This window comes from Cnephaeus nilssonii, assembly GCF_951640355.1.
Source record: "Cnephaeus nilssonii genome assembly, chromosome: X".
Taxonomy (NCBI): domain Eukaryota; kingdom Metazoa; phylum Chordata; class Mammalia; order Chiroptera; family Vespertilionidae; genus Cnephaeus; species Cnephaeus nilssonii.
This window is the reverse complement of record NC_137071.1, coordinates 21,197,090-21,211,032: the sequence shown is the minus strand read 5'-3', so window position 1 is coordinate 21,211,032 and position 13,943 is coordinate 21,197,090. Positions and strand designations below refer to the sequence as shown.

The 13,943-nt window shown below is 42.1% G+C and overlaps 1 protein-coding gene and 1 pseudogene across 2 annotated transcripts; one reads left to right on the top strand and one right to left on the bottom strand.

Moving 5' to 3' along the window:
• The first annotated feature begins 2,004 nt into the window (after positions 1 to 2,004).
• Positions 2,005 to 3,272, top strand: LOC307096124 (cerebral cavernous malformations 2 protein-like; annotated as a pseudogene). The gene has a single exon. The product of its transcript is annotated as a cerebral cavernous malformations 2 protein-like (transcript).
• Positions 3,273 to 11,879: 8,607 nt separating this feature from the next.
• Positions 11,880 to 12,302, bottom strand: LOC307096123 (sperm acrosome membrane-associated protein 4-like; the record flags this gene model as incomplete). Its single annotated transcript, XM_079765674.1, has 1 exon — positions 11,880 to 12,302. The coding sequence occupies one exon, from the start codon at positions 12,300 to 12,302 to the stop codon at positions 11,880 to 11,882; it is 423 nt and encodes a 140-aa protein (XP_079621800.1).
• Positions 12,303 to 13,943: the final 1,641 nt, after the last annotated feature.

The window sequence follows — 13,943 nt, the reverse complement described above, 5'->3', positions numbered from 1 at the left end:
TACCATATGATTTCACTTATATGTGAAATCTAATTAACAAAATAAACTGACTTGCCCTAGCTCAGTGGTCAGCAAACTGCGGCTCGCGAGCCACATGCGGTTCTTTGGCCCCTTGAGTGTGGCTCTTCCACAAAATACCACATGCGGGCGCGCACGTACAGTGCGATTGGAACTTCATGGCCCATGCACAGAAGTCAGTTTTCAGCTCTCAAAAGAAATTTCAATCATTGTATTGTTGATATTTGGCTCTGTTGACTAATGAGTTTGCTGACCACTGCCCTAGCTGGTTTGGCTCTGTGGATAGAGCATTGGCCTTCAGACTGAAGGGTCCCAGGTTCAATACCAGTCAAGAGCACATGCCTGGGTTGCAGGCTTGATCCCCAGTAGGGGGCGTGCAGGAGGCAACCAATCAATGATTCTCATCATTGATGTTTCTATCTCTCCCTCTCCCTTCCTCTCTGAAATCAATAAAAATATATTTAAAACAAAATATAAATAAATAAACTGACAAACAAAATAGAAACAGACCCACATATACAGTGTACATAGAACAGACTTACAGCTGTCAGAGGTGAGAGGGTGGGAGTTAGTTGAAAAAGGTTAAGGGATTAAGAAAAAACAAACAAACTCTTCATCACAGACAATGCTATGGTGATTATCAGAAGGAAAGTGTGGTGGGGGGAGGTAGGAAAGGGTAAAGGGGGATAAATGTTGTTGGAAGTAGACTTTATTTTGGGTGGTGAACACACTGTACAACATACAAATGATGTATTGTAGAATTGTTACATTTGAAAATAATCAAATTTTATTAACCATTGTCACTCTGATCATTTCATATAAAAACAAAATAAAATATTGATCTTTCCATATCAGTGCATTAGGAATTTCTTCAATATTTCTTTGGATACTATAGTGTTTCATTTTCTAGACATACCATACTTAGCCAATCTATTACCATGGATATTTAGGTCACTTCTGACTTTTTCTTAATACAAATAATGCTGAAATAAATTACCTTTTATTTATGCCATTTCACATTGGTGCATGTATGTTTATATAATGAATGCCTAGAATTGAATTTGCTAGGTCAAAGAGTATGTGTGCATATGAATGTTATACTTTTGTACTCCAGTCATTAATACATAAAAGTGCATTTTCACTCTTATGTTCATGAATATAGCATTTCACCAAGCTTTTCAGGTCTTTGTCAATCTGATAGTTGAAAATGCCCTTTCAGTAGAATCTCAACTTTCATCTTTTCTTTTATGAGTTAATTTAGCAACTCTTCATATGCTTAAGACCTATTTTTATTACCTTTCCTTGGAACTGTTGTTGTTGTTTTGTTGGTTTTTTTTTTTGCTACTTTTTAATTATATAGTTAATCTTACAGTTTTTTTTTATTGTAGGAGATCTTTATAAAATAAGGATATTATCCCTTTGTGAAATGTATTATTAGGGAATATCATACTTTATTGTATCAAAAATATCCCCAAATGGTTAAATGTTGTAGAAATATTTTTTTTCCTTTCACGATTCTACTAGATACAAAGTCCATGAATCAACAAATAGCTTATAATTATGGGCCCAAGGTGACACCTCTGATTCTTACTAACCCCCAGAGATCAAGAAGAATGGAGAGATCCAGAAAAGTCTGCCCACAATATTTTAAGGGCAAGACTCAAAGATTTTATGACTCACACTCACTCAAACCTTGTTGGCCAGAACTTTGATTAAGGCCATATTTAGATGCTCATGGGACTGGTAAATATAGCCTTTAGGTTGGCAGCCCTGTGATAGTGAACCTAATACTATAGGAATAAGCCCTGACAGCTGTGGGCAGAGATGGCAGCAGGGCAAATGACGGGCAGTGAAGGAACGTGGCTGCAGCAATCACAAGGCTGGAGCAAGCATGTAGTGGTCATGGGGCTCCCATAGTGGTCAGGGCTGTGGGAACCACTCAGTAACATTGAGGAGGAGGACAAGAAGGGCAAGAAACCTGGAATTATGTTGGCTATTAATCAAGTCATCTTCAAAGGTGAAAGTGGAGAGAAGGTGACAGAGCAGTGCCCTATGCACATTGTGGTGCTGTCCCTGCCTCAGTGAGTGGAGCCTGACAGATTGTTGAGCAACTACATTGAGAAGGAGATAAAGTATTTGGGTAAGTTAATGTCCATAAACCTAAAACCATCCAGTAGGACAGAGATCCTGCACCTCATAGACAACAAAAAGAGAGCTCACCAGCTCCTCAGATAGTTGATCCAGGAGCATGATGTCTGCCTGTCTGCCTAAAATGTCAAGCTGGCCTGGAGGGACAGGGAAGAAAGCATCTTCAGGGTCCCCATTCATGACATCAGTCCATGTCCTATATGTGACATGATGTCTTGCACTTGGTGGTCATGAAAACACCAAAAGACCCCAGTGTCTCCCTCAGCCAGAGTATGTGTGCGAAAAGTTCCAGAGGCATCACCACAAGCTCCATGTTGGAGAGTGGAGTGGTGTCTGTGGAGTCTGTTGCCTGGTGATGCTGGCCATGGAGAGCCAGGTGGCAGTAGAGGAGCGAAGGCAGGTCTTCCAGATCATGTACACGGAGTCCACCATCAACTTTCTGGACAAAGCCATATTTGATGGGACCTCGACACCAACTAGCACCTGTCCGCCCACAGTAGTGATGACGCTTCCACCAAGGTGGACATGAAAGAGTCATACAAGACAGATGCCAGCACCTTCTCCTTTCCTGAGTGCAGCACACAGGTGACATCTTGTCCTGCATGTCCACAGTGTCCCATGCCAAGACACTTCACAAGAGCAAGCTGAGCACCGTGGCCATGGAGTTACTATAGGACTACATGCCATGCTGCACAACAAGCTGTCCTCTCAGGAGATCCAGCAGTTTTCAGCTCTGCTTCATGAGTACCTCAACAGTGTTTGGTGCTCAAGTTCTGTGTGAACCTGCTGCAGTTCTGTGGGGACAGCTGTAAGTTCCTGCTTCTCAGTCTGTGGCCCTTCATCCCTGAGAATGACAGCCAGCACTTTGAGAACTCCCTCAAGACAATCAGGGTGAAGGACAGACACAACATCATCACTGACAGCTTCAGCCAATACAGGCAGGCCATGAGCTCCACCTTTCTTCCACCTCCAATAGGAACAGGGAAGCAGGCAGTTCCAACAACCAATCTGTGACCTTCAATATGAACTAATGGGACCACATGATCGCAGACATCAGCAATGACATCAAGGTGCTGGGCTCCAGGATGGACCAGGACTTGACCTGACAGTGCCAAAGCTCCCATGGGTCTGCCCTCACAATGTGGGGCTGGTGCTGGACCAGCCCCCTGCCTCTCCCAGCTCCCCTAGCCCCATCCCCAACAAATATGTCCCTCTATTGTGAAAGAGACCCTGGTGTGGGGCAGAGGCTATCCCAAGCCACCTGCACATAGCTGTATCAGGATATCCTGTAGGCCAGACCCCACACAGCTGATGGTTTTACACATAACATTCCTATTGAAACTCTTAGAAACCTTTAAAGAAGTTGACTGCAATGTGAAAAAAAGAATAAATGCATACTTGCTACTGTGGACAATTATCAATTTTCCAAAACGTATAATTTTTCTAGTCCGTCCTTTTGCTTTTGCTTATTGTGGATTGTAACTTGCAAAATGATAGTTTATTGCTATACCTGAATTGATCATTTTTGATGGTTTCTAGAGTTAGTGTCACCTTTAAAAATAGTGTTTTCATTCTTTGATTATCTTTTGAAAAACTTCTATCATTTCTTCTAAGAAATATTATAGGAGTGACGGCAGCAGCTCCTGCTGTTTCTACCTCTTCTTCCCTGTCTTATTCTTCCTCCTTTGACATTTGAAATTTAAAACATTAAAATATTAGTTTCATTATCAGTCAAAATGTATGACACCAGAAATAACATTTATATTTTGGCATTATATATCCACACAAATACTAGTCTTAAATATTTTCTAAGATTTATTCCATTAGTATGATCATTCTTCATGGACAAGTTTCAAGATATACTGAATTCCACTTATTTGTTTACTGCATTTATGTCCTCAGTCTATTGCTGTTTGGAAATTAAAAAGCACTGGTGGGGTGTAAGGAAACACAGACAACAGCTTAGGGAAAGACACAGGAGAGTTTGCTATGTTCATTAAATTGAATTAATAATTGAAATAAAAGTAATATACTTTATAAAAGGTGATTTAATCACTTGGAAAATTTAATTATGGTGATCTGATTAAATTAAAGTGTCATGAAACATTGGTATCATCAGAATTGATTTGTAAGCACCATTGCAATTTTAAACTGATGAAGCTACAGCAAGACATACAAGAATTTTTCCCTTCAGTTAAAAGTCAAAGGACTGAAGTTGTGATACAAAAATATATGTATAATAACTTAACATTTTACGTCCTCTCTCCCCACCCCTCTCTTTCTTTTCTCCCCTCTTCTCTCTCTTTTATTTTCCCCTATCTTATTTCCCATCTCTTCCCCTTTTTCTCTTACATTTTGTGCTGATTTCCAACTTCTACTGTCATACACCAATTATTCTGATTGCAGAAATTAAGTTCTTTAATTTTCTATTTGTGTGTCAGAGCAGGAAGCTGAGAGTGGTCCTTATTACAAATCTCATTACCACTCAAAAGAACAACTTTGACTCATTTATTAAAGATTATGTTTGCTATTAGCTATTAGTGATATATAAAAAATTATATCTTGATACAAGTATGAAAGTGGTTAATTTATGAAATACTTTTTTTGAGATACCATTTTAATTAATTAATTAATGTTTTATTGAACATATTGGGGTGACATTAGTTTGTAAAACCATACAAGTTTCAAATGTACATATCAATAAAACATCATCTGCACACTGTATCATGTGCCCATCACCCAAGCAAAGTCTCTTTTTCCCCCATTCCTCCTCCCTTTGCCCACCTCCACCTAAACCCACCCCCTTTTCCCTCTAACTATCACCAAACTGCTGTCTGTGTCTATGTGATATATATAAATACATATATATGTTTTTTGCTTAATCCCTTCAAATTATAACTTATTTTCATTGTCAGTTAATGTATGCTAATCTTCACTTTGAAGTCAACCAAAGTGTTATATACCCCAATGTTTCCCTTCTTCACTTATGGGTCAAGTATTTTAAAATATAATTTTTAATACTTAAATGTCAATCTTACACTTATTTTTATTGTGCTAAAATGTGCATAATATAAAATTTACCATTTTAATAAATTCTAATTGTAGAGTCAGTAACATTAAATATTTTACATTATTGTGCAACCATCATTATCTTCCATCTCCAGAACTTTTTCATCTTCCCAAACTGAAACTTGATATGCATTAAGAGATAATTTTCCAACACCTCCTCCTCTTATACCCTGGCAAGCATCATTCCACTTTCTGTGTCTGTGAATTTGAGTATTCCATGTGCTTCGTAAAAGTGTAATCATACACTATTTGATTGTGACTGTTATTTCATTAAGCATAACGCTTTGCAATCCATCCATGTTATAGCATTTGTCAGAATTTTCATTCTTTTAAGGTTAAATAATATTCAATTTTGTATATATCACATATTATTTATCCATTTATTGATATACACTTAGTTTGCTCCCACCTTTTGGCAGTAGATAATGCTGCTATGAACAAGGGTGTAAAAATATGTGTTCAAGGTTTTGCTTTAATTCTGTAGGGTAGATATCTAAAAGTGACATTACTGAATCATATGCTAATTCTATGTTTAATTTTTTTAGGAACTATCATCCTATTTTTTATTGTGGCTGCACAATTTTACATTTCCAGCATCAATGTACAAGGGTTCCAATTTCTCTACGTTCTTATCAACAGTTGTTGCTTTCTGTCTTTCTGTGGGATTGCTCCCCCTCACCAGGTTCGCAAAGGTCATATATAATTGCAGCAGGTCAACAATTTATATGTTTATTTAAATTTTCATATAATTTAATTAAAAATGTTGTTGACAGTATTAGAGATGCCCCCCAATTTCCCCCCTTTACCCCCCCCTCTGAGCCTTCACCACACTATTGTCTGTGTCCATTGGTTATGCATAAAAGTTCTTTGATTAATCTATTCCCGTCTCTCTTGCTTCCACCTGAGATATATTAGTTTGTTCCATGCCTCTGGACCTATTTTGTTTGTCAGTTTATTATGTATATTAGATTCCACTTATAAGTGAGATCCTATGATATTTGTTTTTCTCTAACTGGTTTATTTCACTCAGCATAATATTCTCCAATCCATCCATTCTGTGGCAAAGGGTAAGAGATCCTTCTTTTTTAGGGCCATGTAGTATTCCATTGTGTAAATATACCATAACTTTTTTAGCCACTCAACTACTGATGGGCACTTGGGATGTTTTCAGATCTTAGCTATCCTCCTATATAATAAAGAGGTAATATGCAAATTGACCATCACTCCAATACACAAGATGGCCATGCCCATGTGGTCAAAGAAGGCTGCCCCCATGTGGTCAAAGATAGTTGTCCCCATGTGGACGCAAGATGGCCACCACAAGATGACCAGCAGGGGAGGGCAGTTGGGAGAAACCAGGCCTGCAAGGGAGGGCAGTTGGGGGCAATCAGGCCTGCAGGGGATGGCAGTTAGGGGTGACCAGGCCGGGAGAAGAGGGCAGTTGAGGGGGACACAGGCCTGCAGGGGAGGGCAGTTAGGGGTGACCAGGCTGGCAAGGGAGGGCAGTTAGGGGTGACCAGGCCAGCAGGGGAGAGCATTTGGGGGCAAACAGGCTGGCAGAGGAGGACAATTAGGGGCAACCAGGTCAGCAGGGGAGGGCAGTTAGGGGTGACCAGGCCTGCAGGGGAGGGCAGTTAGGGGCAATCAGGCCAGTAGGGGAGCAGTTAGGCATCAATCAGGCTGGCAGGAGTGGTTAAGGGGTGATCAGGCTGTCAGGCAGGTGAGTGGTTGGGAGCCAGCAGTCCTGGATTGTGAGAGTGATATCCGACTGCCCGTTTAGGCCTAAACAGGCAGTTGGACATCTCTTGAGGGGTCCCAGATTGGAGAGGGTGCAGGCTGGGCTGAGGGACACCCCCCCCCCCGATGCTCCGTGCATGAATTTCATGCACTAGGCCTCTAGTTGTAAATAATTCTGCTATGAATATAGGGGTACATATATCCTGTCTGATTGGTGTTTGGGGATTCTTAAGATATATTCATAGAAGTGGGATCACTGGGTCAAACAGTAATTCCATTTTAATTTTTTTTTTTTTTACTAAATTTCATACTGTTTTCCATAGTGCCTGCACCAATCTGAATTCCCACCAGCAGTGTATTAGGGTTCCCTTTTGTCCACATTCATTGCCAGGACTTGTTGTTTGTTGATTTTTTTAAATTTAATAAAACTATTGTTCAGATTATTACAATTGTTTCTCTTTTTTCCCTCCATAGCTCCCCTCCACCCGGTTCCCACCCCACCCTCTGCCCTTACCTCCCCCCCACTGTCCTCATCCATAGGAGTACGATTTTTGTCCATTCTCTTCCCGCACCCCCTACACCCCTTTATCCCTGAGAATTGTCAGTCCACTCCCTTTCTTTGCCCCTGATTCTATTATATTCACAAGTTTATTCTGTTCATCAGATTTTTAATTCACTTGACTTTCAGATTCACTTGTTGATAGATATGTATTTGTTGTTCATAATTTTTATATTTACCTTTTTCTTCTTCCTCCTCTTCTTAAAGAGTACCTTTCAGAATTTCATATAATACTGGTTTGGTGTTGATGAACTCCTTTAGCTTTTTCTTATCTGTGAAGCTCTTTATCTGACCTTCAATTCTGAATGATAGCTTTGCTGGGTAGAGTAATCTTGGTTGTAGGTTCTTGCTATTCATAACTTTGAATAATTCTTGCCATTTCCATCTGGCCTGCATAGTTTCTGTTGAGAAATCAGCTGACAATCATATGGGTGCTCCCTTGTAGGTAAATAACTGTTTTTCTCTTGCTGCTTTTGATATTCTCTCTTTGTCTTTTGCTCTTGGCATTTTAATTATGATGTGTCTTGGTGTGGTCCTCTTTGGATTCCTTTTGTTTGGGGTTCTGTTCACTTACTGGACTTGTAAGTCTATTTCTTTCACCAGGTGGGGGAAGTTTTCAGTCATTATTTCTTCAAATAGGTTTTCAGCATCTTGCTCTCTCTCTTCTTCTGGCACCCCCATACTTCTGATGTTGGTATGCTTGAAGTTGTCCCAGAGGCTCCTTACACTATCTTCAAATTTTTAGATTCTTTTTTCTTTTTGCTTTTCCAGTTGAGTGTTTTTTGCTTCTTTGTATTTCAAATCTTTGACTTGATTCTTGCGTTCCTCTAGTCTGCTGTTAGGTCTCTGTATAATATTTTTTATTTCAGTCAGTTTATGTTTAATTTCTAGTTGGTCCTTTTTCATATCCTCGAGGGTCTCGCTAAATTTCTCATCCTTTTCTAGGAAATTCTTGAAAAACCTTTTAACTGTGGTTTTGAACTCTATATCCAGTCGTTTATTTTCCTCCATTTCTTTCGTTTGTGATCTGTTTCTTTGTCTCCGCATTTTTGCTGCTTCCCTGAGTTGGTAGAATAGCCTTGTGTGCTAGGTGTCCTATATGGCCCAGTGGCTCAGCCTCCCCAGTTACCTGAGGTGGACACTCTTGGTGCACCCCTTTGTGGACTGTGTGTACAGCCTTGTTGTAGTTAAGTCTTGATTGTTGTTGGTATCACAGGGAGGAATTGACCTCCAGGCCAATTGGCTGTGAGGATCAGCTGTGTCTATGCTTGGAGAACTTCTGTGCTGGAGACAGCCTTATGAGACAAGACTTGCAAAATTGCAAAAGCCTCTGTGCTCAGCTTGGATGGGGAGAAATCTCAGGGCTGAGCAGACAGCCTTGACTTCCCGTCAGCCCTGCCGTATGAGGCCCCTGGTTCTTAGTGTCCCTCGGTAATCCCTGTAGTCCTCTCTGCACGCATTTGCGTGCGCGCCTCCAAACCTATGCCCTTTGTGGCTCCCCTGAGTTTCTGTTAATTCCTCTCCCTTCCCAACAGTCCAGACTCCCCCCATATGATTCTGGGTCCCCAGGGTCCCACCCAAAACTGGGGCCCAGTGCAGTCGGAACTGGAGTCCAGCGTAGTCGGGAGCCTCCATCTTCCCCCTGCTAGAGAAAGCCAGCAGCACACTCAGCAGTCAGTCCTCTCTGCGTGCACTCACACGTGTGCCTCCAGACCTCTGCCCCTCATGGCTCCCCTGAGTTTCTGTGTGCTCCTCTCTTTTCCTGACAGTCCAGACTCTCCCCATATGAGTCTGGGTCCCCGCCCGTCCTCTCCACACGCATGTCTCTGTTCCTCAGCCTTTTGCAGCTCCTCTGAGTCTCTGTGTGCCCCTCTCTTTCCTTCTTGTTGTAGAATTTCCCACTCAGCCAGCTTTCCTGTGGTTCTGGATGATGTTCGTTCTGTCTTTTAGCTGTAGTTTTGAAATTGTTGTGCGAGGCAGCAGTTTAAGTGTTCACTTATGCCGCCATCTTGGTTTCTCCCCTTGTTTGTTGATTTATTGTTGGTAGCCATTCTGACAGATGTGAGGTGATATCTCATTATAGTTTTAATTTGCATCTCTCTGATGATTAGTGACATTGAACATTTTTTCATATGTCTATTGGTAATCTGTATGTCTTCTTTGGAGAAGTGCCTATTCAGGTCTTGTGCCCATTTTTTAATTGGTTATCTGTCCCCCTTTTGTTGAGCTGTATGAATTCTTAAAATTTGGAAATTAACCCCTTATCAAATGTGTCATTGGCAAATATGTTCTCCCATAGAGTGGGTTCCCTTTTCATTTTGCTGATACTTGCTTTTGCTATGCAGAAGCTTTTTAGTTTGATGTAGTCCCCTTTGTTTATTTTCTTCTTTGTTTCTCTTGCCCCAGGAGATATATTGTTGAAATTTCTGCTATGTGAGATGTATCAGTTTTTGCTGCCTATGTTTTTTTCTAGGATTTTTATAGTTTCATGACTTACATGAGCATCTTTTAAGTTTATTCTTGTGCGTTGTATAAGTTGTAGATGTAGTTTCATTTTTTTGCATGTACCTGTCCAATTTTCCAAGCACCATTTATTGAAGAAACTGTCTTTCCTCCATTGTATGATCTTGCCTCCTTTGTCATATATTAACTGACCCTAATGATGTGGGTCAATTTCTGGGGTCCCTGTTCTGTTCCATTGATCTATAAGTCTGTTCATTCCAGTACGAGGCTTTTTTTTTTTTTTTTTTTTTTTTTTTTTTTTTTTTTTTACTATACTGGCTTTGTAGTATAGTTTGATATCTGGTATTGTGATCCCTCCAACTTTCTTCTTATAGCTCAAGATTGCTGCGGCTATCCAGGTTTTTTTATTTTATTTTATTTCATATACATTTTGAGAGTATTTGTCCTAGATCTGTGAACTATGTCATTGGTATTTTAACAGGGATTGCATTGAATCTCTAGATTGCTTTGGGTACTAGGGACATTTTAAAGATGTTAATTATTCCAATCCATGAACACGGTATATATTTTCACTTGTTTGTATATTCCTCTATTTCTTTTTTCAATTTCCTGTAGTTTTCTGAATACAAGTCTTTTACCTCCTTGGTTAAGTTTATTCCAATGTATCTTATTTTTTATTGTTGCAATGGTAAGTGGGATTGTTTTGTAGTTTCACTTTCTAAGAGTTCATTAATTGGTATATAAAAATGCCTTTAATTTATGGTTGTTGATTTTGTATCCTACTACATTACCAAACTCATTTAGTAAATCTAGTAGTATTTATGTGGAATCTTTAGGATTTTCTATACACAATATCATGCCATCTGCAAATAATGACAATTTCACTTCTTCTTTCCAATTTGGACAATCACCCAAGAAAATCTTGCAGAATGTGTCATTCTGGTTTGCCATTGGTCCTCATGGAACTTTATTTTATTGTATTAATGTTTTTTTAAATTTATTCTTCTTGTTGAAATTATTGCAGGTGTCCCCCTTTTCCCTCTATTGACCCCTCCACCCCACTCTCATGGAACTTTAAAACATGGCCATATCCAGAGACAAAGAAGCATCAATCAAACCATCAAACCTCAGAGGGAAGGTAGGGGAAGGTGGGGGTAAGGAGGAAAGATCAACCAAAGGACATGTATTCATGCATATAAGCCTAACCAACAGACACTAGGGGGGGTGAGGGAATGAGTGGGAGGGTGGGGGGCAATGGGGCGGGTAAGGACACATATGTAATACCTTAATCAATAAAGAAAAATATTTTAAAAAAAGAGCACCTCAGTGATCTGTCGGTCAATATTATACAGCCTAACATATGCGTATTTTTAGTCCTGGGAATAAAATAAAATATTTGTTAAAAAAAAAAAAAGACAGCCAATGCCTTGGACCCAAAGCCAGAGATTCTGTTTTTATATCTGAGGGTGGCAGGTGTTTCTAATATTCAGGGAAATTTGAGAACTGCTAAATAATGTGATACATCCATTCTTAAAAGATCAACATGCAGTTCAGCCAACAATGCCCTGTATTTTCTTTTTAGCAAACATCTTCCACAATTTAAAGAATATGGCCTCTGGTCCTAGATTATCTGAATAATTTTCTCAACTCATCACTCCTCTTAGCTCTAAAAGCATGAGAACTATTACTTATTTCTAAAGTTAGTTAGTTACACTATCATTTCCATGAAAAAGTACTGTACCGCTTTATCATCATTATCATTTTATTTTTTGTCTAGGGCCTCTGGCCATTTAATGGGGGAAGGGGGTGGGGGAAGGGCAGGAGCCATAAAGAGCAGTGGAACCCTGAGACCAGTCCCAGGCTCTGCCCTCCACACTGGTCACAGTCAATGAAGCAGCAGCAGCACACCCAGTGCCAGGCAGGTGGCCCCCGCCTTCAGGCTGCCTGCGGGGGTGGGGGCCCTGTTACACAGTTCCCCATAATGGCAGGTAAAGGTGAGGCTGAAGGTGGCACCCTGATAGGTGATAGGCTTTTCAAGGCGACCATATGAACTGATGTCCATGGTGCCTTTTTTGATGATGGGGCCGAGGCCTGGGGCCGTCCCTTTGCCCATGAAGCACTCCTTGTCATCGCCACAGGTCATGGGGATGCCAGGGTAGTTGGACGAGTCAGTCAGCTCACAGAAGATGCAGTCCACGGCGCCTGCCGTGACTGTGGGCAGAGCCATCACCAGGAGCAGTAGCCAGCCAAGGACCATGGTGGCCTGGTGGTGGTGGGCCTCCTGGAACTGCTGAATGACACTCCGCATGCCCAGGAGACTTCTGCCCCTGGTTCTGGCCTCGCTGGGTCAGCACTTGGAGTGTCCTTGGTTCCCAAGGCTCTGTGTCCCTTTCAGGAGCTTCGGTGTAACCACGGCTCCTGATTCCCAGGGTCCCTGAAGCATCCACAGGACAGAGACAGCCAGTGGCTGCTGCCCCATGAGAGTGTTTGTGGAGTGGAATGGGGTGACCTCACAGACCCCTCAGGGTTCCACTGGGCACTCTGGGGGTGAGGTCATGGGTGGGGGAGGGGTGTAACAATCTGAAGGGCAGGTTGGCCCACTGACCTGCCAGGGAGTGAAGTCACTGCCACCCCACCAAGGTAAGAATGCTCCACCTAATAATTGCCATCCTGGCCACTCAGTCTTCAGCTCTGCTGGGAGCCGGGTGTTGCTCCTGCCCAGTGCCCATGGTGAGCCTGTTTCTCAGATGGGCAAACCAAGGCTCAGGAGGAGAAAGTGAAAGCCTTAGGGCCAGTATTAGATACATGTTTATTGAATTCCAAAGAGGGCATTTATTGAGCCCCTGCTGTGTGCAAGACCAGTGGTGGATGCATTAAATAGCCACCACTGTGATGACAAGACTCAGAAGGGCAGGGCTCATCACAACTCCCAGGCTTCAAACATTGGGCACCGTGCAGGGAGCTCCACCCATGTTCTCCCATTGGAATCTTTCTACCTATTACCTGTCTCTCAAATGAGCAAAGAGGCACAGGAGCAGGCACAGCCAGAGCCTGGCACACAATAAGTGCTTAACAAATGGGGGTCATTATAAGAAGCAGCTGAGTATCAGAAGAGTCCCCATGGGTGTCAGAAAATGAATTCCAACTCTTGCCAGAGGGGAAAACTGAGTCAGCTCTCAATGGGAACAGGAAGAGCCCAGGTTTAAACTTAAGTCTAAGTCCAGATGAAAATTTAAGTATCTTAACGTCTTGTCCTCATAAGGTAGGTACCTTTGTGTGTCCCATTCTATAGGGGGGTGATGCTGAGTCTAGAGGATGGCAGGATTTTATTTTTTGTTTAATTTTTTTCATTATTGTTGACAGTATTACAGATATCCCCAAATTTTTACCCCTTCTACCACTTTCCTCCCAGCCCTTGCCCCACCCCAGGTCTTCCCCACACTATTGTCTGTGTCCATTAGTTATACATATACTAGAGGCCCGGTGCATGAAATTCATGCATGGGGGGGTGTCCCTCAGCCCAGCCTTCACCCTCTCTAATCTGGGACCCCTCGAGGGATGTCCGAATGTCCATTTAGGCCCGATCCCAGTAGGATCGGGCCTAAACGGGCAGTCAGACATCCCTCTCACAATCCAGGACTGCTGGCTCCCAACTGCCCGCCTTCCTGCCTTCCTGATTTCCCCTAACCACTTCTGCCTGCCAGCCTAATCACCCCCTAACCACTCCCCTGCCAGCCCGATTGCCCCTAACTGCCCTCCCCTGCAGGCCTGGTCACCCCTAACTGCCCTCTCCTGCAGGCCTGGACCCCCCAAATGCCCTTCCCTGCAGGCCTGTTTGCCCCCAACTTCCCTCCTCTGCTAGCCTGGTCACCCCTAACTGCCCCCCCTGCAGGCTTGATCGCCCCTAACTGCTCTCCCCTGATGGCCTGATCTCCCACAACTGCCCTCC